General features: G+C 43.5%; 1 protein-coding gene across 6 annotated transcripts in view; it reads right to left on the reverse strand.

Annotated features, from left to right (window-relative positions):
- kcnab2a (potassium voltage-gated channel subfamily A regulatory beta subunit 2a) overlaps positions 1 to 14,828 on the reverse strand; it is a 137,161-nt gene that overhangs the window by 71,206 nt on the left and 51,127 nt on the right. For 3 of the 6 annotated variants that reach the window (XM_048255925.1, XM_048255926.1, XM_048255927.1), the window contains exon 3: positions 14,042 to 14,083. The exons of 1 other annotated variant lie outside the window; for it this stretch is intronic. In XM_048255925.1, coding sequence (XP_048111882.1) covers positions 14,042 to 14,083 — 42 coding nt within the window. Of the gene's footprint in view, positions 1 to 4,480; positions 4,804 to 8,469; positions 8,533 to 14,041; positions 14,084 to 14,828 lie in introns of those variants that run through there. 2 more of the 6 variants (XR_007194940.1, XM_048255923.1) reach the window with 2 other exon arrangements.

The raw sequence follows: 14,828 nt of genomic DNA on the forward strand, positions 1-14,828 counted from the left end.
TGGGGAATGAAAGAAAAAGTTTGAGAACCACTGGAATAGACCAATCTGATATTCTTAGTACAGAGTGGCTTAATATGGGAACGACCTGGTCCTGATTTGGGTCCACGCTCACATCCAGCCAATCTGCACTTATCAGGGGATTGACCTGCTCCACAGTCAAACTCCAATATAGGGAACAAAGCTAACATCTCTCACACATACAGTACATGCAAAACTAAGAGGACACAGGTGTTTTTCAGGTGAGGTCAGGGGATGATGGGCAGGGCTGGGTGGCACCATTTTGAGAGTTCAACTTTTTCACGCACAACAAACCCAACTCATTATAGTTTTTGCCCGTGAGACAGATCTGCCCTTCTTCTTGTATTGTTTTGTGTACACATGTGCACACAGACACACACAGTCACACAAACGTTCACTCAAGACACACACACACACTCGCACACGGTCCGACCTAGATGATGAAAATAAACCAGTGGGCTGCTAGTGTGGGTTCAAAGCAGCCGGACAACTGACTGGGGGAAAGCAGCTCACTCTTACTAGGGCAAAACTGCATGTTTCTTCGAGACAGTACAACAATATTGTCTCTAATTAATGCATGTAAAGGGCCGGTTTCCCGCACGGATGAGGTCCTAGGCCTTGACTAAAACAAAACTTCAATAAAAATCTCCATTGAAAAAGGCTTTTAGTCTAGTACGAGGCTAAATCCACAAGAGGGAAACTCGCTCTGTCTCCACAATATGAACTCTAACCTACACAAATACATAAACACATGCCAATCTAGGCAATCTAGGTTGGCATGTGTTTCTATGTTCTGTGTTTCTGTCATTCTATTTGTGCTTTACACTACAACAAGTGGCCCTCGATCATCTTTAAAAACACTCACATACAAAAACACACACACACACACACACACACACACACACACACACACACACACACAAACCAGTGTTTCCCCTACTATGTATTCAGCAGCAGTGCGGCGCCTCTGTTTTTAAGTTAAGCGTCGCCGCAAAATAAATCAAATGATCAGTACACGCAAGTCTGAACATCTGCCGTTCATTCCTCTCCAGGTTTCCAACGTTAAAGGCACAGGGATTTCACAGGAAATCGTGTTTGCTTGTGATAAATGTTCACATTTATTAGCAGAGGCTATTTTGTGCAAAAAAACATAGCCTAGACTACATTATATTTTAACCAATGACCAAATAAAACACACCAGCGAGGTAGCTCGCCCCTACCTTCAGAATTCCCAGAATTTGTTTGTTCTATATATGTGTGTGTGTGTGTGTATATATATATATATATATATATATATATATATATATATATATATATATATATATATATATATATATATATATATATATATATATATATATATATACATATACATACATACACACACACACACACACTCTCAAACCCTGTGTTGCTAACATACCTAGGCAGGTCTAGCCTACTGTTGGGTTTAATGGAATATGACGCAACCATTTACATCTGGAGATACAGTAGTTCATTGTCACTCCTGTGAGCTTACCAAAATCATAGAAATTTAAATTACAAGACACTTATCTCCTACAATCCAAGATAGATTTTCTTGAAGTTGCTAGGCTTTTGAGCATTTATTTGAACAAATGACATGGAAAACATAATGAATTTCTTCCACATATCCTTATGCACTATGCACAACACCACCACTAAGTTAGCTTAAAACCGTGAGACTCAAGCAAGCCTCATGGCCTTGAAGTTCTGCTAAGATGAAGGAAATGGACAAAATGAGTACAGGCGGTTTAGAAAGCTTACAACCTACTGTAATGGCTTTTACTTTTATAACATGCTATCATAACTGTCAGTCAAGACATGATGGCAGAGTCTTAGTTGGGGGGGGGGCCTACTTAACTTGTTTGGAAGAGCAGGCAACATCTGTGACCGCAATCAAAATGCACTTAACACGCAAGCAAGGCTGTAGGCAGGATTTAAAAAACTACAACAACTAAACAACTTTAAACAACTAAAAAGGTCACACATGGTCCCCTTGTTCAATGAGAATAGTTCAATGAGATGGTCAGAACCAACTAGCCTATAGCTCCCAAAAGTGACAAAAAGTGTTGCATGCAAATCACTCCGCTCTGTATAAATACAGAGGTCAACCTACCCATGTCCTCTTAAACCAAAAATGCAAAACAAAAATACTGTTTTATGTTCAATATCAGATTTGCGAAGCATTAGAAAGAGCATTCCCTTTCTTTCCTCCAAAATGTATGTGCTAATATAGTACATCTACGGCATCTTTACTTCTGTAGGTTATCAGGTAAAAAAAGTAACAAAGTAACAAAAAAGGGTGATTATTAGGGATGCACCCAACAGGGCATTGACCAATTTATAGATTTCCCACTACATGATATAACTAACAATAAAAACTAAGTAAACAAACAAATAGAACATATTGGTATCAATTATTGACCAAATTGTATTTTTAAACGTCAGTATTGGCCCAGAATTTCACAATCATGAATCCCTAATATAAAATTGTAAGAGAATCATGATGTGAAAAAACCAACCACACACACACATGTACTCAAAACAGCTGTGTTTCAGTTCTGAACCAGTTTGCCATCAGGGTTGAACTCACATTTGGCCACATTACATTACATTACACACACACACACACACACACACACACCCAAGTAGATCACACTTGCAAGTACACCTGGCCTGGCGTCAGCAGCAGTTGTTTTTCCAGAGATAGAACACCAGCTGAAAGCAGCTGTAACAGCAGAAACTCCACCACAAGTGTGTCACAGCGAGCGCTAATGTTGAAATTTTATCAACAGAAAACTGCTTAAAACAGCACATAAGGCAAAGAAGAAAAACACAACTCTAGAAAAACTAGCGGTGTGCTCGCAGACTCTGCACCTTCAGACTCTGAGCCAGATCTGTCCGAGGCCAGGTCTGTTCCCGCTCCCTGAGAATGGCACTTTCCCCACCTCCTGCACTCTCGGCTCACTCCCAAAAAGAGCCGTTTTCACGACATCCACTCATACACTATCCTGATATCGAACACACAGCAGCATAGGATGGGAAGGGGTCACCTCATTTGCTTTGGACAAAAGTGCCTGCGAACAAAGAACCATAAACATAAATATAGATATCATTGTATTTGTATAAATATTTGACGTTTTGCTTTAACATAATCCACCAGATTCAGTTGTCAATAAAAAAAATGTGGCACTACATATCGCAGTGCAGCTCTGTGTCACAAGAAATTCATACCGACCGGATTAACTACCTCCCATCAACTCCACACACTTAAACCGCCAGGCGCTCTCTCTCCCTCTCTCTATTACAGTACCTTCCAAACCCCTCAACTCATTCCCTTTATTATCCTTTTATTGTGCTGTCATCCCACCATTCACTCAGGGGTCCATAGTACTGACAGAGCTCAGGGGGATAGGAACCTGCTGTGGTTCATCACAAACAAACTGAAACACGCCAAACAAACTGAAACACGCCACTCAGCCAGAACTCCTCATCACCATTTCAGGACTCACATTAGCTGAGGACAACTCAATTGCTTGGTTGTCGAGGAAGCCTTCAGTGATGGTCATTTGAAGGACAGGTATACACACAGATCATTCTTAACAGCAGGTAAAGCACTATGTAGTGTTGTAGTTCAGGTTCACCACAAGAAAATGTAAAAAAAAAGCTTTCACAGCAAGGCATTGCCAACAGTATTGCCAACTTGTGGTGTTTACAAGGTTTTTACATGCTTTTTACTGTAGGTAGACAGCTTACTAGCTTTAGATCAGAGTTCCCGTTCCCTCTCCGGGGCTAACCTGTGCTTCATAGCTCAGGTCCCAGCAGTATTGGCAGGTTCAGGAGAGAGAGAGAGAGAGAGAGAGAGAGAGAGAGAGAGAGAGAGAGAGAGAGAGAGAGAGAGAGAGAGAGAGAGAGAGAGAGAGAGAGAGAGAGAGAGAGAGAGAGAGAGAGAGAGAGAGAGAGAGAGAGAGAGAGAGAGAGAGAGAGAGAGAGAGAGAGAGAGAGAGAGAGAGAGAGAGAGAGAGAGAGAGAGAGAGAGAGAGAGAGAGAGAGAGAGAGAGAGAGAGAGAGAGAGAGAGAGAGAGAGAGAGAGAGAGAGAGAGAGAGAGAGAGAGAGAGAGAGAGAGAGAGAGAGAGAGAGAGAGAGAGAGAGAGAGAGAGAGAGAGAGAGAGAGAGAGAGAGAGAGAGAGAGAGAGAGAGAGAGAGAGAGAGAGAGAGAGAGAGAGAGAGAGAGAGAGAGAGAGAGAGAGAGAGAGAGAGAGAGAGAGAGAGAGAGAGAGAGAGAGAGAGAGAGACAGAGAGAGAGAGAGAGAGAGAGAGAGAGAGAGAGAGAGAGAGAGTGTTTTAGGTACTTAAAGCGCCCTTTGAAGCGCCATTTGCTGCTTCACTGCTCAGCTCGACCGCCCCGATGCCCCCCGGACACTGGCTTCTACCCCTTACCTGTACTTCATGCCCGTCCGGAAGGAGACGCACTCCTCCAGGGCCAGGCAGTTCATCATGAGGAAGTCCTCCATGTTCTTGACCTGGGCGGCCAGGCGCTGCTCGCGGAGCCGCTGCTGTTCGGCCTGCTCGGCCAGGCGCGTCGCCGCGGTGGCCACCGGCGGCTGGTTGAGGCCCTGCTCCGAGTGGTAGCGGCTGATGCCGGAGCGGATGCTATCACTGTAGGACATGGACAGCATCTTGCCCCCTCCTCCTGCACCGGCGCTGCCGCTGCTACTGCTGCTCTTGCGGATGCCGCTGCCGGGTCCCGGCGGTTTGGGGATCTGCAGGTTGTCGGAGGGGAGATGGCCGCCGATTGACTGGTGGCGGCCGATGGACGTGGAGCCACCGGCATAGCCACCCGCAAACATGACCGTGACGGACGACTACACACCACCACCACCACCTCGCTACTTTTACACACACACTCTCTTTTTTCACGCGCACACTAGTTTTTCCCTCCACACTCTGTTTCTCTCTGAATACACACACACACACACTCCCCTTCTCTACGCCACTCTCCCTCTCAACACACACTTCTCTGCAACTCTCTCCAGTTAACTCTCTCTCTCTCTCTCTCTCTCATGCATACATTCACTTACTCCTCCCTTCCCAGCCTCCGTTCTTCTCTCCCTCCCTCCCTCTTTCTCACCTCCTCCCTCTCCCCCACTCCAAGCGAGATCGGCTCAGGCACAGGCAGACGCAGGCACGGGGATGGAGGGGGCAGGGGGCAGGCTCAGGCAGGCAGGGCTATCTGGGGCTGGTCAGCACGGAGCTGGGAGCCAGTGGGGCACAGGAGGAGCCTTAAATAGCACCTGCCTTCGGGAGGGAGAGATGGAGGAGAGAAGGAGAGAGTGAAGGAGAAGAGGGAGGCAAAGAGAGAGAGAGAGAGAGAGAGAGAGAGAGAGAAAGAGAGACTGCCCCAAAAGTAGGGAGCTGTGCAATTCTGTAACTAGATCCCTCTCTCTCTCTCTCTCCATTACATCTGTCTCTCTCTCTCTCTCTCTCTTTCTCTCTCCTTCATCTCTCTTTATTTGTATCTCTCTCTCCTTAAGTCTGCTCTCTGACTCTCTTCCACCGTCTCCATCTCTCTCTCTCTCTCTTTCTGGGATCCAATGGCAGATGCACAGGTGTGCTAAGGTGAAGGAGAGGACAGGTTTTTAGAAGCAACCAGTCAACAGGTGGGGAATGGATAGGGGGAGTGTGTGTATGTGTGTGTGTGTGTGTGTGTGTGCGCGTGTGTGCGTGTGTGCGTGGAGGCGCAAACAGGCTATGCATGCAAGGTGTTTTATTTGGCATAACAACAGCAGAGGGGATTATGGATCCTGCCATGAACAGATCAACACATAGACACACACACATACCACACAAACACACACACACACACACACACACACACACACACACAGCACTTGGGTTAAAGAAAGGGAAAAAAAGAAGAGGATCATTGAGAGGTTCATTGACAGAAGAGGATCATTGAGAGGTTAGCTGCAGGAGATGGGGGGTGGCGGGGCTGATGGAAACAGAGCGATGCCCTGAGAAATCAGCCGGGTTCTGGCTGACACTCAATCAGACCAATGGCCACTTCAGCCATCCCCACTGCTGCTGACACACATACTCCACAAAAGACAGACGCAGTGAGCCAATGCTGACACCTGCTGGACTACACTGGAACATGCTCAGGCAATATAAAAAGGCCGCTGCTATGATGTTTTGCCCCATGAGGAAACACTAGGTTTCTTGGTGAAAAATAACCTTGATGGTGAAAAAGCCAACTGGACAGATACTTGTCTGCTGTTATACAATTCATTTAATACAAAATGGATTGCAAGCATTTCCTCTTCTTCAGACCTATATTGTCACAAGTGTCACAGATTCGATTCCAAGCTGACACTGTTGTGCCCACAATCAAGACACTTAACGGCGAGCTGCTCCAGGGTGACTGGCCCCGGCAATTGGTATCTGTCAGTCGCTTTGGATAAAAGCGCCAGCTAAATGCTTAAATAAATATACAGTCACAATCTGTAACTAATAGAGTTAAGCTTCTCCGATGAGTTGATATGGATATGGAAGGGATTGATAGCTGTTTGCATCTCAGACTTATTGTCTCTTTAAAAAAAAAAAAAAAAGCAGTATTATCACTGAAGGGTGCCGTTTAGATTCAAAAACAGGCCCCATACCCTCTAGTTAATTCAGTAACCCTTACCTGACTAATCTCTAATTACGGTTGACATTCAAAAATAATAATAATAAAAAAATCCAAAGCACTTTTTGGTGTAGGAGAGGGAATATCAGCTTTGCACCTATTTTGGCACAAATGTTTTTGGGAAATGAATGCATCAGTGCATGATCTCCATAGTTGATGTAGGACACTAGCACACTTCTACTCCACTAACAGGAATCATGATCTGGCTTAATGGTACAAACATATTTCAAACAGGAAGTAGAACTACACCTAGGGGCCAGCAGATATACTTTAAATGCACCATATTAACTTATACAGTATATAATGTGCCATATTAATGCATATAAAAGCACCATAGTAGATAATCTGATATCTAAAGGGAGACAAGAAAGCACTCTACAAGGAGACAATGTGTATAATATCTACCTTAAGGGTTGGAGACAGTCAAACAATGTGATACACATGTCTATGGACAAGTCACTACCCCTCGTAAATCCAGATCAATATAAATATAAAATCAAAATCCAGTATTAATTTGGATAATACATTGTTTACATTTACATTTAATACATTTAACTCCTAACATGCACTTAAACTACTTCACAACAATCTGTATTGTCACACTACTTTCTTTGAGACAGTTATCCTTACTAAATTGATGCCAATTTCAAAACTATGTTTAGTCCAACTGTAAAGGTAGACAATACAATGGTAGTGACAAAATGAACAGCCTATTTCTCTGTTGCATCAGCCCCAAACCTTCTCACTTGCTTCATAATCGATCCTGAGACACGTTAAGACATTATCTTAGGACATACTTCAGCGCACACATTAACCTGTAACACAGCCCTTGTGCTATCACTAGGCTAATTGGTTGTTAGCTGTGCACACTTCATCCAATGTCCATTTAGTATCAATTCTAATACCAATTAGGTGACGCATCCTCCTCTGCTCAGTCATTCAGCAATCTGCCCTTATTTATCTACACAGCCTCGCTCTGCGCTGACACTGGCTAAAAGCGGTAATCTGTTTCACGCGGCTAACCCGCTGCATTAGCGGTAAGCGGCAATGCTACTGCTTAGGCTGAAGGTTTGAAGGCTCCATCACAATGCCTGTATTGATCCCTTAAGGGTCCACAGAGTGAAGGTGAAGCCTCAGCACCACTCAGCTAAACTGTTGGACTGCCTGAGCATATTAGGTCCAGTGGAAACTGCTGGAAAGCTGAAAGCGCACACACACTGGTGTAAACTATTCACTTCCTACAGTACATTAAAAAACGGAGAAACTAAAAACTCGTCTAAAAACTCGTCTTCTCATCAAGGATCATGTCTTCTTGAATCTCCATCAGCATTGATGCTACCCAGATACTGTACATCTAGAGAACGAATAGATGATCATCAACATTGCAGGTCCTGGGTAAGGTCAAGTCCGGCAGACTCAGGGTGCAGCGAAGATGGCCAGCAACCTCCATCATCACCAGCATACATCGGGAAAAGGGCCACTCGTCCAATAAGAACCAGCCCTAGGGTGGGTGCCAATTTCAGGGTGAGTAGGGTACGAGGCCCGCAAGCGTGCACCTCCATGCAGGAGCAATTCATGCCAAGCGAAAAAACAAACTAAAAGGGAAAAAAAAAAACCTCTGACCAATACAAATGCCTGCACACACACTTATACACCTACGCTCTCTCACACATACAGTACACACACACCCACACACAACAAACCCGTACCGGCCCACACAGATTTACTTTTTAGCGAAACTCACCCGGTTTGTAGGAGGTCGGCTCATGTGCGAGGTTTTTCTGGTGGCCCTGTGCTCTTATAAATACAGTCGTGCAGGCAGCCTCACTCCCCTCCACCCAAACTGGGAGTGTCTTACTCTGATGCATCTAAACCAATTAGTGCAGCAGAGGAAGTGATACCCACCCACCCCCACACACACACACACAAACCCACACACCACCTAATACACACACAGTCCCTGGTCTATCCCTGCAACCCCGCCCTTGTCCTTGTCTACACCCCATCACTATTGGAATCTATGGAGAAAATCCATTTATGGCGTTCAAGGGTCTCAAGCTTGTTTTTTTTTTTTTTTTTTTTTTTTTTTTTTTTTTTTTGCTAGCCACAGCAAATACTATCAGGCCTAAATTATTTAATGGAAGCTTTTTGGACTAAAAGCTTTTGATTGTTGTTCCACAGGAAAGGATACTAAGAGGCACTACAGGCAGTAATGATACCCATGTGAGAACATATAGATCCGTACACACTCCCCCTCACACACCTATACAAAGAAGCATACTATACACATTCTAACACACACACAGTTGCACATCAAGTGCAGACACATCATCTGAACCACTGAACACATTAATGACAATGACCTAAGCTGCTTCTTAACTCAACATTCAATGTAGGGCTGGGATAAACGATTATTTTTTAAACGATTAATCTAGCGATTATTTTTTCGATTGCATCGATTAATCTAACGATTCATTTTTTCAGTCCGATTCGATTTCGATTCGATTATCGATTATCTCCTCATTAATTGACTAATAGCAACTTATACATGTTTATTTACATATCTGAATTAATTAAACATGAATTCTTTAACATTGCAATATATGTTTATTGCTCTTAAGATTCCAAAATAAAAGACTATACAAGTGCAAAGTAATGCATTCTTAGTCAGAGGTAGCATTCAATAAAGTTCAGTAGGCTAGTGTATGTCTAATTGAGTGCCTGTCATTTTAAGGCGTTAGGTGAGGAATCCTTGCAATTAACATAACACAGTTAAAAGGCTGCTGATGTGTGGATGCAATTCATTACGTAGTTAGTTCAAATAACGGTTCGTACTTCTCCTTGGGACAAGCACTTTTGAGTCTTGGAAAACACCTCCATTTACATCGGGATTTTGCAAACATTCAGAGTCAATTATAAAATGAGCCCTGCATGAGTAACGAAATACAAGCAGCTGTAAGTAAGCATGTAAACTTGACATCCAAACAGTATTCTAACGTTAGCTTTGAGTTACTGATTGATTGCATACTGTAACTTAACTTAGTTTAGTCTCCTCAATGTACTATGTTGTGATAAGACCTTAGCAGAATTTACTTTAACGCAGCAGTTTTGAACAAATTTGCGCAGCATGGTCACGATGCTAAGCGGATTTAATAGCAATTTAGCCCACTGTGTTCTATGCCAGTGGTTTTCAAAGTGGGGGCCGGGGCCCCCTGGGGGGCCGCGAGGGGGTGCCAGGGGGGCCTCAGCAAGTTGGAAGGAAAAATAAAAGGAACAAATAAATACATTTGAAATTGTTTAAATATACCTATTACTATGAGGGTTGTTATACAATGCCATTATAATAATGTCTCACATATCTGAACATTATATTTTCCATGATAATGATAGCTCTCATATAGCAGAAAGCCCCAAAATGCAGTTTTTTCACACTGTGCGCTCCATTCTGGAAGTGCTTGTGGCTAAAATAATTATTAGGTTTAGCTTAATGTGTTTTAGCCGTAGTGTTGTCAATGGGTTTAATAACACATCAAGGGGGTCCTTGGCCAGAACCTAGTGGTATTTGGGGGGCCTTGTCATGGAACATCTGTCGTGGAACCCCTGTTCTATGCAGTGTTTATATGTGGCAACTACAATCCTTCAACAATCGTGAATATTTTGTTAAATCAGAGAATGTCTCGTAAACGGCCTCTGGTTAATTGCACATGCAGAGGAGGAGCAGCGGGCTCGTTACGAGAGAGAGCGGGCGGGGCGAGGAAAGGCTGCGTGAGTAAAAAGTGCAGCTCAATGAAATTATTTTATCTTATCTTTAATTTAAATAGTACAACATAGAACATCAATGTGTGCTGGCCGGTTTTGATTTTGTGGCGCCCAGCCACAGATTAGTCAACGTATGGAAAACACTGAAGGTGTAAAATTTGAAATATTAAGCAGCACACTTGGCGAATCGACGCGCATATTTTGCGTCAACGTATTTTTTGCGTCAACGTCATCGATTACGTCGACGCGTTGTCCCAGCCCTAATTCAATGCAGACACACACATCAATGATTACGACTAACTAGAGCAGTGCTGTACAGTGTATGCTAAGTGAACTAATGGACATCTCCTACGTAGGACTAGTCCAGCACCTGATGTGAATTAGCCTTGTGAATCCCCTCTGTGGAAAATCTATGCCAGTTCCTCCTAGTTAGTCGATAATGATTACAAAGGTTCCTCTGCCCATGACATAACCTCATGTAAGCTACATCGCTTGCATGCTCATCGGGAACCAATTAACACCAATTCACACAGACTGGGCCTGCATGACCACTCGGTGCTCAGTTTTCCATCTCTATCTGAAAGTCATAGATACAGTAAATCTCCAACCACACAAACACTGGCACCACCATCTCTCCTCTCTGGGGGGGGGGGACACAGGGGTTCAGAGGATGAAATATTCATGTTTGCAGTCGATACCACTGCAACGGACAGCTGGACAGCCAATTGGAGTCACAGTCAAGGAGATGGCTCTCCTCTCAAGAACAATTAGTGCAGGAAGTTCAAGGAATCATTTGGAATGTCAAAGACCACTGTGGTCGAAAGCCAATGACAAGATATAAACAGCTTTTTCAATTTAGCACATATGTGAGAGTAATCCCTTCAAATATTGTTTATCCATCTACACTGGTGTGTTTGGGATGGACACAATGTCTTGCAATGAGATAAAAACAATCCTTTTGTGCAATTGAAAGAGAAAGCACTACAGAAACCACAGCAATGATACATAAAAGATTTGCATAAAGTCCATATTTGTTGTGCGAAAATGTCAGACGATTGAAAAATAAATATGATCTCACGTTGTGTCATCACGTTTACATACTGACGGCAAAACTTTCGTCCATCAGTAAAACACATGCAAAATCAAAACATTTTAGTGTTGCCTTAGTGCACCCCCCCAAAAAAACGAAAGGTTTTGGCAAGATGGCAGCGAGCGGAAAAAACAACTGCTAAAGTGAGTTATTCCAAACCTTTCTTTTTAGTATACTTTGTACACAAGACCCTGGTGATACTTTGAGCAAAGTTTAATGTTGTGTTGAGCCTTCTTAGTGTTTTAAAAATAGCGGAACAGTAGAACCCCTGGCACTCCGAAAAGGCCATCTGACCCAAAAACGACAATACGGTCAATCTTAAAAGTGGCGCTTCCATCCTAATTATGCTTCTAAATGAAAGTTTGACTCGGGTACATTCTCAAAAAGACCCTAGGTTGCATTTTGGCGAGAGGTACGCTTTAAAGCATGAGCAATGGCACATGAACCAACAGCCTGATAGGCTAAGGAGCACATTGTGGTTGTGTGTGGTAGAGCAAATGTTTGTATTTGGAATTCATCAATGTGTGTACTACGCACTTAGATGAAAGGAAGGCGTTTATGTCCATCACCTTTCACATGCAAACAAGAAAGTGCGGGATAGACAGAGACAGGTGGAGGTGAGGACCATTACAATAACAGTTAGAGTCAGGTTTCAGAAAACTAATCCTGCAAATCACACATCCCTACATCTTGAACAGAATGATGGAAAAACAGCAAAGCTGCCTTTCCCCGATACTCAGTCAAAGTAGAAATGTGTAGTACTAGTAGTGTGTGTGTGTGTGTGTGTGTGTGTGTGTGTGTGTGTGTGTGTGTGTGTGTGTGTGTGTGTGTGTGTGTGTGTGTGTGTGCGCGCGCGAGCATACGCTTCAGAAAAAGACTTTGTAAGTGTGTGAATATGTGTGCTGATCGATTGCTGATGATGTCGGCAGCCCTTGGACGTGGGGCTGACCGACGCTTTGAGCTTAAAAGGAGAGAAAAAATCTGCAGAGATGGCAGAGAAATCAAAATTCAATAGAGAACTCATTAGTGCCAGACACCCCGCTAGAGTAAGGCTTTTTACTGAGCCCATCAGCACTCTACAAATTCACCCGCCGCCATAAAGATATTATATCAGACGTCACTATGAGCCATAAGTAGGGACAGAGAAACAGAGAAAGTGTGTGTGTGTGTATATATGAGAGAGAAAGAGATAGATGGATAGATAGAGAGAGCAAGCGAGCAAGAGAGAGAGAGAGAGAGAAAAAGTGAGTGAGTGAGTGAGTGTGTGTGTGTGTGTATGGATGTGTTGCACATCTCCAACACACATCCCCAACATACTGTACTTACAGCACACTGCCCCCAATACACAGCACATTGTCTCATGAGGAAGCTTCTCCAACACACATATTGCACACTGCCCTCTCCCCACATACACAGCACACTATCCCATCTCCCCTGTCATCCCCCCAACACACACACCAAGACCCCTGGCAGTTGGGTTAGCCCCTTGAGCCGTGGATCTGCCCAAGGTTTCTTCCTTGGTAAGGGAGTTTTTCCTTGCCACTGTTGCTCTTGGGTGCTCCTTGTTGGTGCCCCCCCCCCCAAAACCCCTCTTCTACTGCATTTTTTACCCCCCCCCCCCACTTTGCACAAATAGGCTGACACCAGACATAATTTCACTGCATTTCTTACTTCCAGTAACTATATGCATGTGACCATAAACTTCCTTGTATCCTTGTATCCTAATACAAGAGTACAGAGAGGAAAGGGTGTGTACTGTATTGCCTCCTCAGAGTGAGGACCTTGACAGTGAACTCAAATCAAATGATAAAAATGTTAAAATGGTCAGCTTTATCTTTGTTTAGTTTATCTTTGCTTGCCATTTTTGAGGGCATCACTGGTTCAGAATGTATAGATGAAGAGTCAGTTGCAGTTTGGACTGGGACAGAGACTCAGCGATGACACGGGAAGTAGAGAAGCTCCATGGCATTACTGATCCAAGCTGACTCAACATCAGTTAATTGTTCATACAGTGTGGGGAGGTGTCAGCTTCAGCAGTCATATGTTTGTTTGTTTGTTTGTTTGTTTGTTTGTGGTAGGTCTTTCAAGATGTAGCTTTACAAAGAACCACTAGTGTGTTAGCATTTCATTGAGACAATTGTTTGTTTGCAGTGTGTCATGAACATTTAAGCCAGGGATGTGGTGCAGAAAAAACATATGACACAGCAGGTATATGGAATCCTCCATGATGGCCCACACGGAGGCGCTGAAATCATTTTGGCTTGAATTGACCAAACTGGAATTACTAATATTGATAACTGCAGAGTGAAACAGCATTTATAAACTTACCATGAATTTAAAATTACCATACGTCCATACTTTTACAGGGTTTTGCAGGTGTCACTCAACACAGATAAGTGTTTTTTAGTTCACACACACACACACACACACACACACACACAGCAGAGAGCAGAAAGCAGAGCGGTACCTGTAGAACTGCAGTTGGCGTTTAGGACTCCCATAGCGCGCACTGCGGGCAGCAGGACGAAAGAGGGAGGAGGAAAAGAGAGAAAAAGAGTGGGAGGAAGGGAGAGAGAGAGAAGAGACCAATGGATGGAGAGAGAGACATACAAGGAGGAAGAAAGGGGAAAGCTCTGTGAGTATAACGCACAACACATGAACAAACAGAGCAAAGATTACACTCACAGAAAAGACTACATCTGTGTATAGTGTTTTCTATGCACGTTAATGTCTTTACGAGAGAGAGAAACATGGGAACCCATTAGTACCGCAGCAAACACAAACACAATATACTGTACACGCTATACACATACCGGTACATGCATACAACAGATACATAAACACGCACACACATACACGCTACACATGTACACATGCATACAATAAAAGGGTGTCTACAGGTATAAACAAGTAAAATGTAAGACTTTTTAGAGACCTTTTAATACCACTACTAAATCAAATTCAAGACCAAACATACGATGGAAATCAAAAGTGGAATTATACAGCACTCCTTCTGAGTAAACACACTAATGCCTGTTCAAAATGAACAGTACGGTAAAATGGCAATAATCGGTAAGTGGCCATCAACCATTGGAGGTATTGCCGTGATGCTTTACGTCATCAAAAGCTGTACAGTAGACAAACAGGCTCTGACCTAACCACAGACCAGCATAAACCAGAAATAGTTATTCGACCTGGCAGAACAGATTGCCTGCATCCACCGCTAGCCTAGCTTAGCACAGGTGCCTCGAAGT

This window comes from Alosa alosa, chromosome 10 (genome assembly GCF_017589495.1).
Source record: "Alosa alosa isolate M-15738 ecotype Scorff River chromosome 10, AALO_Geno_1.1, whole genome shotgun sequence".
Taxonomy (NCBI): Eukaryota; Metazoa; Chordata; class Actinopteri; order Clupeiformes; family Clupeidae; genus Alosa; species Alosa alosa.